The sequence below is a fragment of the Alosa sapidissima genome, chromosome 17, assembly GCF_018492685.1.
Source record: "Alosa sapidissima isolate fAloSap1 chromosome 17, fAloSap1.pri, whole genome shotgun sequence".
In the NCBI taxonomy this organism is placed as follows: domain Eukaryota; kingdom Metazoa; phylum Chordata; class Actinopteri; order Clupeiformes; family Clupeidae; genus Alosa; species Alosa sapidissima.
In genome coordinates this window covers 26,787,025-26,803,355 of record NC_055973.1, presented here as the reverse complement: position 1 = coordinate 26,803,355, position 16,331 = coordinate 26,787,025, and the positions used below count along the sequence as shown (strand labels likewise).

The following is a 16,331-nucleotide window of genomic DNA, read 5'->3' as shown; positions in this document are numbered from 1 at the left end:
AGCTTATCATTTTTAATAGTTATATTAACTATGCTAACTAACATGCTAACAATGCTAAAATGCTAACTATGTTAACCATGTGACTTAGCTAACTTAGCTAATCATGTTTAGTAGTTATGCTAACTATGCTAACTAGCATATTAACAGGCTAACTATGTTAACCACGTGACTTAGCTAACTTAGCTAATCATTTTTAGCAGTTATGCCAACTATGCTAACTAGCATACTAACTATGCTAACCATGTTACTTAGCTAACCTAGCTAATAATTTTTAGCAGTTATGCTAACTAACATGTTAACATGCTAACATGCTAACTATGCTAACCATGTTACTTAGCTAACTTAGCTAATCATTTTTAACAGTTTTGCTAAAAATGCTAAAAATGCTAATAATGTTAGCAATGCTAACATGCTAACCATGCTAACTAGCTACAGTGGGTAGGAGTCATAGTTGATGACAAGTAACAGTTACAATGGCTGAACAGTTAAAAAGTTCAGTAGTTTAAAGGGTTAAATTGTTTAACAGTGAAATATTGTAGTGAGGACTTTTATTTTGAAACAGTTTTTGGGAGAGGAAGCAGTTGAACAGGCTGTGTAGTCTTAATAGAGCCAGTTTGTATGCTTAAAGCCTGAGGGGCCGTTTATACGAGAACGATTGCGAAGGAAGACAAAATATTTTATCATAAGTGCCTTTTGTTTACACGGCGACCCCGCCATCGGGGCTTGAAGACGCAAAAATCTGAAGACTCATTCCAGAGTGTAGAGTTTTGAAGACGACCCGGGTTGCGTCTCCATCTAAACGGCTAAACCAAAGAACCTTGATTACCTCTCTGGCTAAACTGTCAAATTCGAATGTCTGTGCGTGACGTACCGGGGTTCTATCACACCACCACCCAGCGGTCTGGAATGCATATCCAATCGAATATCACATACTCTTGCGTCTTCATATAAACAAAGATTTCCCCCTGAGAAAGCTCGTCTAAACGCGAATAAAAAAATGAAGACGTGACGCCACTTCTGCGTCTTCTCTTTTCATCGTCACCGTATAAACGTAGCCTGGCAGTTGATCCAGGTGGCCTGGCCACCTGGCAGAAGATTCTAATTGCTGTGATGTCATAAAGGGCAATGTTAAGTCAATGGGGACATTTTTATTAGTTTTTAATTAATAGTTTAAAAAGTATAAAAGTTACAAAGCTGAAAAATACATAGCACCCATGTCCTAAGTAAGACCTACGTAACATAGTTTGAATGAAGTTTCTATGTTAAACGGTTAAAGCTGCATTAAACGCGTTAGAAGGAAGAATAAGAAGAAGCCTAGGAAGAACAGTACAGTGCATTTTCACTGTAATAATGTTATTAAAATGGGATGGAGTCCATGGTGTTCATAAGAGTTGGCATGTCCATGTTGAGGAGTCTAATGGCCTGAGGGAAATAGCTTTTCCTTAGTCTCTCAGTTTTGGCCTTCAAACTGCAGAAGCGCTTGCCTGACTTCAACAAACTTAACAGACAGTTACTGGGATGGGTGGAGTCCTTCACGATTTTAGTTGCTCTGTTCTTGCAATGGCTGATGTATATATCATGCAGGGAGGGTAGAGAAGTCCTAGAGATGCGCTCGGCTGATCATTTATATAACTACACGTTAGATTAAGAGAAAAAAAAATAACTTAATTTAAGCCTAGTAGGGTTGATTATAACGCAGAGAGGAGGTACCTTCACCCAACACAGTGTAGATGTACCAAGGATGTGAACTGTTTTAGAGACACAAGAAAGCACAGACAACTCCTAAGCATCCGTTTGATTCACTCAAGACACTAGAGTAACTCAGCGCCCTATGCGAGCCCTTTAGTTTGCTTTGGAAACCACAGCAGAGCCACACAGCAACCGGGACAGGGTGAGTTTAACCAGACGCCGGCATAAAACACGAACCCCTCACTGTTCTGTAATCAGGACACGGTCAGGTTGTGACCCAAATGTGTCTGACCTGATTCATGCCATAACCTAAGGCACACCGTGCCCAAAACAATGTGGGCAGCAACTAGGCATAGAACACACTGAACCGGAACCGCAACCGCAAACGCGCGAGCACCTGCCTCGCCTGCGGCCCAGCACAGGGGCGCTTTGATAAACCTCAGCCAACACGCCATCATTCATTTTAATGTTCTCTCTGCCAGCCGACGAAGCTGCGCTTTATCAACACCACTGTTGCTCCATTAGCTCATTTGTGAGAAGTTAATTAAAATTGAGTTTGTAAATATATAACCAGCCACACTTAGGCTTCCAAGACTACCGGGGCACTGGGAAAGCAACCATTCATTTTTCATGGTGAGAGTTTGTTTAGGAAAGACTCGCAGTAACTGTCTGCAGTTACCATTCCTGCAGTACTTCTCCAAGTACCTCACGTCGATGCCTAGCACTACTACACTGAATAAAGCCATTGTGCTCGCCAAATTAAGTCCTACTCCTGTGGCTCAGAATCATATTATTGTCTTGGCTGATAATAGCAACACACTGGGCCCCTTGAAATGTGGGTCTGTACCATAGAAAGCAGAGCACAGGATTTAGAACTGAAAATGAGCCGAGACTTCCCGCAACTCTAACAGTACTGCCCTCGGGTTTTGGACTGGCTAGTCTGTCAGCGACTACGGACCTCTCCTGACCGACCTCGCATGCATTGTTTTCAGCTTTGGCAGGCACATGGAGCGCCTCATACTTACACTGTTCTCTCTTTTTGAAATGAAACACAAAACAAAAGACGCATTTACAGACTCGGGGCTGTCGTACTGTTAAAAAAAGGCATGCTGATTGAGGCTGTTGCTGGGTGCACACACAAGGGAGGCAAATATCATCGGTCATGAAGGCCGCTCGTATTTGTTTGGGCCTCAGGCCTACTCACATGCATTCCTGAAAAGTATCGACAAGACCAACAATGGATTCTCTCACGCTCTCTCTGTTTCTCTTTTCCTTCTCTCTTTCTCTCTCTCCCACCTCTTTCTCTCTCTCTCTCTCTCTCTCTCTCTCTCTTTCTTTCTTTCTCTCTCCCTCCCCCACTTCTCTGTAAAAATGTACTGCTAATGAAATGAGTTGCCTATTCCCCGGGCCATAATAACAGATTAGAGAGGGGTGGCATACAAGCTGCAGAGTAAGAACATGAAGTAAACCGCATGCCTCTCTGACTGCTACAAAGGCCACAGCAGCCCCATGCCCACGCTGTAATTACTGACTCTGTCATTGAACTCCATCTGTCAAAGGCCACAGTGACCCTAAGGCACACCGTTTGGGATGGGGTTGGAGGGCTGGACAGGCAGAGTGGTTCTGAGGACTGGGGAGCAGTTGGGCTCATTTGAGAATGGCACAATTAAGGGACGTTAGGGCTTGTGTGGGACTGACACAACAAAAGACTTTTACCCAGTGGGCAATGGCAGAATGTTTTTTGTTTGTAGAGAGTACCAGTGAGACAGACAACTGCAGATCAATAAAAGAAAAGGACCTTGACAAAAAATAAATACAAAATTGGCACCAAAAGTGCTTGGGGAACTGACAAATATTTGTACACTTATTTATAAACTGCAGGGTATTCACAGGAGTGGCAGTATTTTGGGCAGCAGTACTCTTCTCTGTATGGCCAGGCCTTAGTGGGGGGCCAAGCTCTTTCTGAGAACTGAAGGAGCTGGGGGAGTACGCGGCCCAGCCCAGCCCGCCACCAGCAGCACCCCCAGCCGCACCATCACCCCAGCTACAGCACCAGCAGCACCATCACCCCAGCTACAGCACCAGCAGCACCATCACCCCAGCACCACCCCCAGCTGCACCATCACCCCAGCTACAGCACCAGCAGCACCATCACCCCAGCTACAGCACCAGCAGCACCATCACCCCAGCACCACCCCCAGCTGCACCATCACCCCAGCAGCACCATCACCCCAGCAGCACCCCCAGCTGCACCATCACCCCAGCAGCACCATCACCCCAGCAGCACCCCCAGCTGCACCATCACCCCAGCTACAGCACCAGCTGCACCATCACCCCAGCTACAGCACCAGCACCCCAGCAGCACCCCCAGCTGCACCATCACCCCAGCAGCACCCCCAGCTGCACCATCACCCCAGCACCACCCCCAGCAGCACCATCACCCCAGCACTACCCCCAGCTGCACCATCACCCCAGCACCACCCCCAGCTGCACCATCACCCCAGCTACAGCACCAGCTGCACCATCACCCCAGCTACAGCACCAGCAGCAGCTGATGGAACCGTCACAGGCAGCCAGGGAAGCCACCAGCACTGGCCAAACAAGCCCCATCCATCACGCTGAAGGGCCCGATGGGATAGTTTTACAACCACACGCACACATACACACACACACACACACACACACACACACACACACACACACACACACACACACAAACACACACACACACACACACACACACACACAAACACACAAACACACAAATCACAGCCAACAGCCATGGGCTATAAACACGACATAATGAAGACACAAACAAGGCCTCATAAACAAAGTGCAAGTGACCTTGACAAATATGCTCTGAGACAGTGGTTTTCTACTGGTGGATCATAAACACAGACGTATGCTTCTGTAAGAATAGTTTTATGTGTTTAAAGAGGTTGTGGTTTCCATTGTGAAGCCCTACTATGAATTACTACCCTATTCTTGAGAAATCCCTTTGAACACTGCTCAGAATGACACTGAATGGTACTGCTGCTCTGAATGACAGGTCAGCAGCCACACACGAACTGCCACTGAGGTCATCTGCTATTTAAACCTTCAGATCAGCATGTTTGGCAGAGATGTAGGCAGAGTGCAGCATCTTAAGATTTGAGCTACATCAAGTAGCCACAGTGGAGAGAGAGAGAGCAGAGTGGGGGTGGGCATGCACACAAGAGAGAGAAAGAAATAGAAAGAGAGGGAGAGACAAAGAGAGAGAGAGAGAGAAAGGGACAGAAGGAGAGAGAGATAGATAGATAGATAGATAGATAGATAGATAAATAGATACTTTATTGATCCCTAGGGGAAATTCAAGGGAGAGAGAGAGAGAGAGAGCGCAGTGGGGTGGGAACGCACACAGAGAGAGAGAGAGAGAGAGAGAGAGAGAGAGAGAGAGAGAGAGAGAGAGAGAGAGAGAGAGCGAGCGAGACAGAAGAGAGAGAGAGGGAGCTGTTACCGTCTGACAGGACTTCATAGGCCTCCGAGAGCTCTTTAAACCTCCGGTCCGCCTCGTCTTTGTTGTCGGGGTTCTTGTCTGGATGCCATTTCAGGGCTTGTTTTCTGTACCTGTGTAGAGCAGGCAGAGACACACGCATATGTAAGAGAAACTCATTTGAAAAGTTTGCAAAGACAGAGTCCAACGAGAAAGTAAAACACAAAAACAAAGATATTTTGAGTGGGTTGGGTAGGTTTTGAGCTCTGTCTCCTAAGGCTTTCATCCATGCAGATTTTTGCCCTTCATGAAATATTACAATTCAGTAATTCATAAAATATGAGTTGTGAAACATGATCCCTGAAGGACAGAAGGGTAAGAGAAATTTTAAAGCTCTTCACTACTCTGCAGGTGTAGCTCAGCAGTGTCTCATACAGCGAGAACCTTTTTGCTACAGCATGAGGGGACAGCTTAAGGCACCAGCGAGAGGGTGTGTGCATGTGTGTGTGTGCGGATGTGTGTGTGTGTGTGTGTGTGTGTGTGTGTGTGCGGTTTGTGTGTGTGTGTTGGGTTGGTCAGCGTGCAGACAGGCTGTGTCAGCAGTACTACAGGTCGAGCACTGGTCAGAAAGAGCCCTGCCGATATCCCCAACAGGAGTCGTCCAAAAGCGGCATTGGAACGGGGGGATTTGCTCTCTTCAATGTTTCTAAAGAACATGCCTCTGTGGGCTCTTTCATAATGCCCAACCACCTGAAAAAAATCAGCTGAGTCCATAGAAGTCAATAGAGGCTGTATGGAAATGTACTGTCATAACAGCAGCTCTCTTTTCTGCCTCATTGTCAAAATGAATAAGAGTGGAGACAGACTGAAAGATTCATGTGAGCACGCACAACACACACACACACACACACACACACACACACACACACACACACACACACACACACACACACACACACACACACACACACACACACACACACACACACACACACACACACACACACACACACCTTTTCACGTGTACATGCACGTCTGTAGCTTAACAAAATACCAGTCCACTGACTTTATCTCCAGCCCTTATGCCAGAGATGGCATGAATGTGACTCACACAGATTATGTGAGCAGCAGTATTAGATGAACACTTTGGGGAGCTGTGCTGGGGTTTATGCTGTACATGTGTGAGGGGGTGTGGGAGATCTGATACAATAAACTGTAACTGAGCTACAAACCAACTGCTTGACAGCACTTTGAAGGAGAGTAGAGTGGCTGGATTGTGTGTGTGTGTGTTTGTGAGAGGAAGGAGGTGAGGAGAGACTGAGCGGGAACAGAAGATGATCTTGACCTTTCAAGCCGACTGCCCCTGAGGCTCAGATGTCTGTATAATGGCACACATCTCCGCTCCAGCAAACAAACTCAACAGAGCAGTACAATCACTACTACTACTACTACTGCCCAGCTGACAGCGTAGGGGATGGGGTGACCGGGGGTTGGGTTGGGGTGAGAGAGAGAAAGAGAGAGAGAGAGAGAGAGAGAGAGAGAGAGAGAGAGAGAGAGAGAGAGGCTTAACACACCTTTATTAAAACAATATTATGTGTTCAAATACTATAAAATAAAAACATGACAAGACAAGTGTTACAGCCAAGAGAGAGAGAGAGAGAGAGAGAGAGAGAATAGAGGTAAAATAGAATGAAGGTGAAGGTTAAAGAGATGGACAGGTTACGTGAGTTGTCACATCATGAGAGAAGAAGTGAGACTGCTCTTTTCAGAAAGGGGAAAGAGGGGAAGAGCTACAGTTCCTGTGAAGAGGGAATGTGGTGTGTCATGATGGAGACATGTTCAGAAGTGTGTGGGGAACAAGGACCACAGACACACACACACACAGATCCAAACAGAAGTGTGTGTGGGGAACAAGGACAACAGACACACACACACAGATCCAAACAGAAGTGTGTGTGGGGAACAAGGACAACAGACACACACACACAGATCCAAACAGAAGTGTGTGGGGAACAAGGACCACACACACACACACACACACACACACAGATCAAAAAAGAAAATGAAAGCATAGAAGAGAAAGATAGGGTGGGACAGGAAACAGTTCATGATCAGTCTTAAAAACGGAGTCTAGCAGGATATGGATACATTCAGCTCACTCTCATACACACACACACACACACACACACACACACACACACACACACACACACACACACACACAGGCAAGAGAATGGTGGAAAGTCTTTCTCCCTGGGTTGTGGCCGCAGTGTCTGTTTATCCTGGGTTATAATTAGTCCATTACATCCTTCACTGGGTCTGCAGCTCTGGCTCTGACCCCTCCACTCCACTGGGCATAAAAATAGATGGCCTTGCTGGACACAGAAGGCTCACATAGGCATGTATACACACACACACACACACACACACACACACACACACACACACACACGCGACAGCCACTTACGCTTTCTTGATCTCGTCCTGAGATGCGTTCTTGGGGACGCCCAGGACCTGGTAGAACTCCACCATGGCGCTGCACTGGTGACCCCAGTCCCCTCCTCGCCACTTAGCACCCGCTTAGCCTGACCACACACAGACAGACCAGCAGATGAAGAACCTGAACCAGAACCAGAAAAAGTACCTAATCTAATCTAACAACACAAAGTGGCGAATTCCGATGTGGGACGAGAGAGAGATGAAAAGAGGAGAGGAAAACACGGGGGGAGGTGTAATAAACGGGCGAGCGAAGGCGTGCCGGAGGCCGCGGTGCGTCTCATGGTGGCACGGCTTCAAACGCTCTCCCTCTCCATCTCCTTCTCTCGCACTCTCTTTCTCTCTTTCTCTCTTTCTCTCTGTCACTCGCGGGATGGCAACGCTCAACAATGTAATCTACAGCACAGAAATAGAAGCCCTTCAGAGAGATGGAGAGAAAGAGAGCGAGAGAGACGGGAGGGTGGAAGAGAGAGAGAGAAAGATGGAGGGAGAGAAAGAGAAAAAGAGAGAGGGAGAGAAGGTAGGGAGGGAATAGAATGAAAGAGAAATAAAAGAATGTTAATAGGAAGCAAAAAATAGAGAGAAGGTTAGAGAGAGAGAGCGAGTAAATGAGAGAGAGAATTTTGAAAAAAAAAGCGAGGTCACATAGCTTACTCTAGTGTTACATAATAATGGGGTGTGCGAAAGTGTTGGGTTTCAAAAGTAAACTCAGTCCAGTCTGTCTGTCTGTCTGTCTTTCTCTCTCTCGCTCTCTTTCTGTTTCTCTCCCTCTCTCTCTCAGAACTCCACTTGCAAATGGGAGAAGGCGAGTAAGGAGGTGTGAGGTGAGTGAGTGAGTGAGTGAGTGAGTGAGTGAGTGAGTCAGGGAGTGAGGGAATGTGTCAAGGTAAAACAAGGTGTTGGTTCACTGGAGTGCTGCGGGCCAATGCTGACTCAGCGTTCTTTCCCTCCTTTTCCAGGAGGACATTTGAGAAGGTTAGAAACAACAAGCTGTGGCTCCCGGCAGTTATCGATCAACAAGCATCAAAAAAGCAGGGGCGACATTTTATGTAGAGTCCTCAACCTGTGTGGGACAAAATTTGAATTCAAATACACATACACCACACAGACACAAATAATAGGATCTCAGGCTCACCAATGAAATCTTTACTATTTTATCACCACAGATTTTATCATAGATAATAATGATACAACTGATAACCGTTTGCTGCAAGCAAATACTTTGGCTAAGTCCTACCCAAACCAGGAACTGTTAAATCAGACTGTGGAGAAGTCTTTACTCTGTATCATAATTGAAGTCCTGCCCTGGATTTGACTAACCCAGTTCCATTTACAATCGATCCTATCATATCTATGCACCATAAAAGCATGGCGAGAGAGAAGGGGGCCACTTCAGTTTACCAGCTTTGTAGACAGCTTTAAAAGATTACCTAGGTGATAGAGTGGCAACAGTGTGGTGTAAATTAATTAAAACAAAAAGCAAAAGATTAGGTTCAGGGTATGTAAGGAGGTTAATAACAGATTAAGCAGGATATCCACAACAGCTGTTCTGCATTTCCACCTTTTACCACTTTTATCACATGATGCTCACTCTCTATATTTCTCTTTCTCGCTCATATGTCTCTTGGTCTCCACCCCCTCTTACTCTGTCCTGTGTGTTCATGGTGTGTATACAGTGTTAGCATATGAGTGTATGTACTGTGTGTTTATATGTGTAGGAGTGTGCATCACAAAATCATCAATATTGATCTTTGGCCACATTCACATATAGCCTTAAGTAACTTTCAGGGTTAGTATCTACACAAAGGATCCCTTGTGCCCTTATCTGCAACGTGCACACATTTGTTTGTCTGAGTACCTGTATCAAGTTCAAGGAAACCCCCAACTGTAAGTCACACACAATCGAAGGGTCACAGAAGAATGCTTTGAGGACAGGAAGCACAGCGAGAAGCTGCAAAGTCAAACCCTATCAGCTTCCTGTCACCACATAGCCCCTCTGTCTCTCAGTCACCTTCTGAACTCACCTTGATTTTCATCCAACCATTCAACAACAACAACAACCACTTCTCAGAAAGTAAGAGAGAGACAGAGAGAGAGAAAACGACAGAAAGAAAAGGAGAGCAGGAGCTCCTCAGAACACTCTAACCTCACCCAAAGAATGGAGGTGGTGTACTTTGCAATGAAACTGAACTGTCTTTATCTTTCCTCCGTAAGTGTCATTTGATCACTTCTTTTGGGCTCAGCGATGTGTCCATACAAGTCGCGTTGGCAGCTGTTTAACTGCGCTCTGAGATGCGAAAAGGCCCTGCAGCTCAGAGCGTCCGGGACAGTAAATCTTCCCGCTGTGCTGGGGAGCAGGATCCACACGCCACCAGAGCTTAGCGCTAAGGCTACTGTCTTTCATTTCCTGGCCGTAACAACACAATCCCCCAAAACATGGCAGGACGTGTGGCGGTTGTTTAGGACTTGTTTCATATCCTCCATAAATGTGCACACAGGATTGTGGGTGTTCCGAACACGCTGAGGCACACATGCATCCTCGAAAATTTGGTAAAATGAAAGGTAGACTTCATGGATGCTTGACATTGGAACAGTACTTCGGTGGAGTTCGATGACGTGGCATCGTTGAAAAGGCAGCCATTGAGTATGCTTCCTTGACTTTGGGAAATGGTGATGGAGGGAAAGGAGAAGAAAGAAGGACAGAAAGAAAGAGGGATGGAGAAAGAGCACGATGAATGATAAAGAGGAGGAAAAGAGTGGATGGGGAGGGAGCCTTCTAATAAAGAACTTGACAAGTAACTTCAGTAACTAATAAAGAACTTGACGAGTGAAAGAATGTGGAGAAGTTGGCAAAGCCAATAACAGAGCAAGGGAATGAGTGTGAGAGAGAGAGGGAAAGAGAGAGAGGGAAAGAGAGAGAGAGGGAAAGAGAGAGAGAGAGATTCATTTCCTGCTTTGGCCTTGTGACTTGGGTCTGTAATAGAGTAATATTTCCAAATCGAGCCTTAAAAGGAGCAGATGAAGAGTCCTTTCATATAGCCATAGTCATCATCAGATGACTCACAAATCCTCAGCTTATTCCTCAGTCGATCTACTGATGCCTTAGAAACAGATCATCTGATGATCAACCACAAAAAGTGTCTCACTCATCAATGAAAAGATACAGTACAAGTACTGTTATTCATCATGAGGACTTTATCCTCCAGGCAAATCTTTTCCACACAAACTCTCTTTTGAGTTCTCTCTCTGTTGACAAATAAATACCAGATAAGAGCAGATATCTAGTAATGTTATCCTTAATATACAGTACATTAGATGTAACAAGCATTTCACTAGTTCCCCCGTCGGCATGATTGCTATACTGAGTGAATAAGCTAAGCGCGTGTTTGGCATGGTAGCTGGCCGTGGTCATGGAATGCCTGAAGTGGAGATCGCGATAGAGCGATGACCGCTTGCACCCCCCAATGTAAGGAGGATGCGTAACTGGGCTATCAGTGAAATGGAGGAGTAAGGGGAGGAGGAGGGATAATTTGCGAGCGCCGCGGCGTGTGACGTATGGATAAGGAGGCCGGCTTAAATACCCTGGCGGCGGAAGACAGGTGAGTTAATTGCTGTCAATCATCCCTAAGGGCTCCTCCCGAACTTTGTTTAGAAAACATCATAAACGGAAGAAATTGTTTTCATATTTTCTTTGTGCCAAGTGAGTTTATTTTCCTCAGTTGGGTCTCAATAACTGTATCCATTAGCGAAGGCTTTCATGTAATGCACCAGAAATGTTTGTCCTCTGACAATTCACTCATTGTCACCCATCACTTCTTTAGTTTAACTTTGTTACACAACATTTCATGTCGCTTGTTGTTATTTTGACTGGTGTTGTTACATCACATCTAGTCTATTCTTCCTGTCTGAATGAAGCTTCTGGCCAGCAGACGGTCCCTAACCATAAAAACCGATAACACTCTTCTGTGCTGTAACCAATGAAACAGCCAAACAAACAAAAAAAGGGTAAAAATAACACCACGCTGAGTGACTAGTTTGAATCAGAGGCTGGTCGTATCATGTTTGTTTGCTATTTATATTGGCACTGGCCTTTAAGAGGGATATTTGGATGGCCCTCATACCACCCCTTGGCAGGCATCATGAGATGCCATGGTATCTCACCACTCTGGAAACGCCAGCACTGGTTAACCTGAGAGGACAGGGACTGGAGGAAACCATGTCTTCTGGTGAGATTTCCCAGTGGTATCTGGGGCTGGGTGTCATCATCTGTCACAGACGCAGTGGTTCATTTTGCATTCTACACATACCTGACCCTCACTGTTCTCTCCTACCCTTCAATCGCATTAGAATTCTTATCTCAGTCTCTCATTCGCTCTCATTAGCTCAGCATCTCTCGTCACTCATCATTTTTTCTTTCAATTGTCGTCCTCCGTCTTTATCTCTCTCTCCATCTCAGTCGTTGCCTTTCCCCTTTCTCTTTGTTTTTCTTTCAGAAAAGTGACAGCTCTGGCTGCCTGCGCAATCAGCAGATGTGAGAGCGGAGTGGTGAAGGGGTTGCCCGACAGTCTTGCGCGTGCTTGCTCCTTTTGCACAGCTGTCCTAACTGCTCACTGTCAGCTCACGATATACGAGGGGAAAGAGTGACGAATATGAAATGTGGATCAGCCAGTGGGAGAGAGAGGGGGGGGGGGGGGGCTCTAGAGGAGAGATGATAAAGCATAGGAACGACCACAGTTTCCTCCTTGACTCGAATCACTGGTGGTTACTCATCACACGTTCTATTGAGGTGGACTGTTTACAACAGATAAGCAGGCACTCTAAGAATCACAGAGAGTCCATCAACCTGTATTCCTGGTCCTCCTCATCTCTGGTATCCCTTTTCCACTAATGCAGTTATGGTGCTGGTTCAGAGTCAGCACTTGTGTCAGTTTGGTGTTGGTTTTACATGCCCAGTTTCGAAAAAAACAGCTTGCTTTTTCATGGACTTAGAGCCAGAGTTGTGAGTAAGCAGCCAACCATCAACACCAGTGGAGGACTACATAGCTCCTTTTTTTGGTTCCTGTTATCTTTTTTAAATTTTGCTTATTGGCTCCTATACACTCTTGTCGTAATCAGCTATAGACATATCGAATGCTGTAGCTTCTCAAAAACTGGTTTTGTCTGTACAGCTCCATCCAATTTATTCTGCATGTCTGTAAAGGACCACAAAGCAAGGACACAGTTTTAAATTGAAGAAAGGGAGCTGGAGCAACTGATCACTTGCAGTCTTTTATTTTGGTGCAAACAGACTAACATTTCGACATAACTGTGTCTTCCTCAGAGTCAGGAAGACACAGTTATCTGTATTTTTAAAAATGATGGCACAACGTTTTTCTTTCAGGCACATCACGATAATCCCACCCCCAGCACTTGACGTAACCAGTTCTTATTTCTAGACCAGCGCAAAGTTGGTGCTGAGCTAGAACCTGTTTTCCTGACTCAGAGCCAGGTTTATTTGTGTGGAAAACCAAATAACTGGTTCAACATCTGGCACCGTGAACTCCGAACCAGCACCAGTGGAAAAGGCGTATGAGTGACAGGAGCTTCTCAGGTCAGAACTGGCTTGGATGAATGAGAGGCCAGGCCACACTCTATGGTTTGTTTTCTCTAGAAGATTCCAATTCTTCTAAAGCTGTAAAACAATACAAAAAAAAAAAAACCTCACACTTCGCAGTTTAACTTGAGGTCAATGTGGTTGCTGAACTCAAGAAATAGAAATGATGTGAAAATGAAATTGAAAACATATTTCACAGAAAGGCAGCCTCTGACTATGATTTTTACTGTAAGTCACAGCGACACAATGTGTCAATTGAGTCCCATGTTTGAAGTAATAAACATATTTTAATTGTTCTTGCCAACATAGATCATCTCAGCATGCATATTAAGTTTATAAATTGACTATGTAAATTTTGCTCTAAAATAGTGACAGTCCAACATTGGTCCACACAGAATATTTCTAAAATGAAGCCGCTTTATTGAGTATACAGTATTGATTAACTTTGTGTGTGTGTGAATGTGTCTAGGGGTATTGAATTTGGCTGTGTACAGACTCAGCAGAGACAATGCAGGGTAAATACTCTGTTAATGTTAATGAAAAGGGAAAATTGTGTCAAAATGACAGAGAAGCAACATCTGTTTTCAGTGTGTTTGATTTACATTTCAAATTCAAACATTTATAATGTCTTTCCTGTTCTGTCCTAATTGTGAGAGTTTTGTCTAAGAAAGCATTGCAGTGTTAAAATGTTTTTCAGGTAATGGTATAATAAAACCGTAAATTAAATTAAATACTCAAAATAGCCTAAATACAAATAAAAATAATTTCTATATAATGGTAGCCTGGAAAATCCAGACCCTGATAATCTAGAAAGATTAAGGGTCTGGCAGAACAATGTAATGGCCCAACTCGAGGAGCGGCAACAAGCATGCATTTAAAAATCTCACTGCACGCAATTGGATAACACTAGACCATGTTTACTCTGAATTATTTCGGACTTCGACGCAATCAGATAACACTATGACCAATGTGTACTGTCCTCCAACGTTGCAGCGCTGTCTTCATCAGTTTAGCTGGTTTCCCGGAATGTTGGGGTAAAAGTAACGTGCATCATTGCTCTTTGCCAGAGTGTCTCGCAGAGACAATTCTTGTGCTCTCGCGAGAACTCTGGATTTTCTGGCCAATTTTTTTTTTTTTCTTTTTTTTTTGTTTTTTTTTTTGCTGTGGGTAATGGCATTATCGTCAACTTTTCACAGCTGTTTGATGCTTCAGACTAGTAAACTAGACATAACTTGTCAGTCAATCAGTTCTCCAAGATCAGCTGTTTGCTAGAATTATAGCGTCTTCCCAATTTATAATTTCAAATAGAATAATCTGTCATATTAATAAATACCATATACAGTAACTGAAGATGTACTAATGTGACAGTTCTGTGTGGGTGGATGGAGGGAAGGAGGGAGTGGTACAAATGTTATTCAAAACCTCCATCTGTTCACTGAGCGAATTAACAAGTGAGGAGCGCATCTGGGGGTCGATAGATCAGACAGATCGCTGGAGCAAAGGTCAAACTCCATCATAAACTGAGAGTATGGACATCCCTGAATCCCACCACCATTTAAAAGCCAGCCCAGTTTAATAAGGATTAGCTGGGGACTTGGCTTTGTGAGAGTCCCTCATTCCATAACAGACAAGCATTGCTATCCAGGTCAGTGCTCCCTGGACCTACTAACACACACGCACACAGTTTTGGCAAAGCATACTGGAGGACAAACAGTGAAGCGCTATGTGATTGAAAGCTCTGTAACAATTCAAGAGGGCCTGGTCAGTTTTCTTCAATGAGTCTTAAGTCCCTGAGCGCACATTTCATGACACTACCCATTGCAAATATGCCTGTGGGAGTTAGTGAGCATTTCACTTCACTAGACAGCTTTGTTCAGCTCATTTGCAAAAGTCCACTGCTTATGGCCAAGAGGCAAGAAACACAAAGACGTTCATAAAAATGTCATGAGACAAGGATGGTTTTGAGACTCTGGGGGTGCTGACTGACCAACTCAAAAACAGTTTCTTTAAAAGGCTGACAACAATGTGTCACACCACTGGACCAGGAGTTAATTACCCAGAATACATCACACCGCCAACAACACAGAAAGCAATGCAATCAATGTAACCTTCTGAAAGCTATTATTACAAAGCACAGGGGAAAAAATGAGTAATTTAATCCTTTGCTATTGCGTGCTTTATGGTTGCATACATGCACAGCTTGTATTGGATGTAAAACAGTGTCGAAACAGTACCACCGAGATATACATGCAGCTGTTATAGCCTATACCGCATAAGCCGTATTCAAGGTCAACTTGACTTCCGGAGAAGAGAATGTATTCCTGCTGGTTGCTAGGCAACTAATTGAGTAAAGCAAGTGATGGAGTAAAACATATAAAGCTTGCACTGCTGTGTCTGTGCATCTGCACATGTATCTAATAGCCTAAATATATGGTACACATGACCCACTTAAATTAAGTACTAAGATTCACCGAACACTGCCATCCTTATTCAATTGAACAGCAGAGCAGAGGTAAATCCCTGTTTTGTGCCCTGAAGAAGACCAATGTGGCCGTACTTTGTTGGCCTATTTGTTCCCTTCAAAACTGTATGCCCTTGTTGCTTTTCTTCCTTTGACCATTTAGTTCGAGAGAGAATACTTAACACTATGTGGGTCAATCAGAAGACGAACGTTAAAGCAACACCAAAGAGTTTTTTGTACCTTAAAATAATGTTTCCAAAATTGTTTCAGTGGTTCATCAACTTATAACAGGGTGAATAGCACTTCTGCATTCGCTTCACAGCCCTCTATCGGCTATAACCGCACTATGTAAGTTTGCCAGATCGGGTAGCGGATATGTAGTTCGATGGAATGAGACATAACAAACTACAAATTTCACTTGCATCTGATGTCGCAATACATCGTACTTTCATAAATCATGCAACATATTCTACCTTGTCTATGGACATCGTTATTTGCAAAGCCGGTGCTGGATAAACAAATAGCATGCGTGCGACAGAGGGAAAGTTCTTTGGTGTTGCTTTAACAATCAGGATTTTAATGTGGCCCAACAGTGAGCCTGCACACACAAATAGACCTAA

The 16,331-nt window shown here is 44.5% G+C and overlaps 1 protein-coding gene across 2 annotated transcripts in view; it reads right to left on the bottom strand.

Moving 5' to 3' along the window:
• Positions 1–16,331, bottom strand: part of dnajb6b (DnaJ heat shock protein family (Hsp40) member B6b) — a 99,600-nt gene that overhangs the window by 80,945 nt on the left and 2,324 nt on the right. For both annotated transcript variants that reach the window (XM_042068818.1, XM_042068819.1), the window contains exons 2-3: positions 7,629–7,746; positions 5,186–5,295 (exon numbers count right to left, since the gene is read on the bottom strand). In XM_042068818.1, coding sequence (XP_041924752.1) covers positions 5,186–5,295; positions 7,629–7,693 — 175 coding nt within the window. In that variant the 5' untranslated portion in view covers positions 7,694–7,746. The remainder of the gene's footprint in view (positions 1–5,185; positions 5,296–7,628; positions 7,747–16,331) is intronic.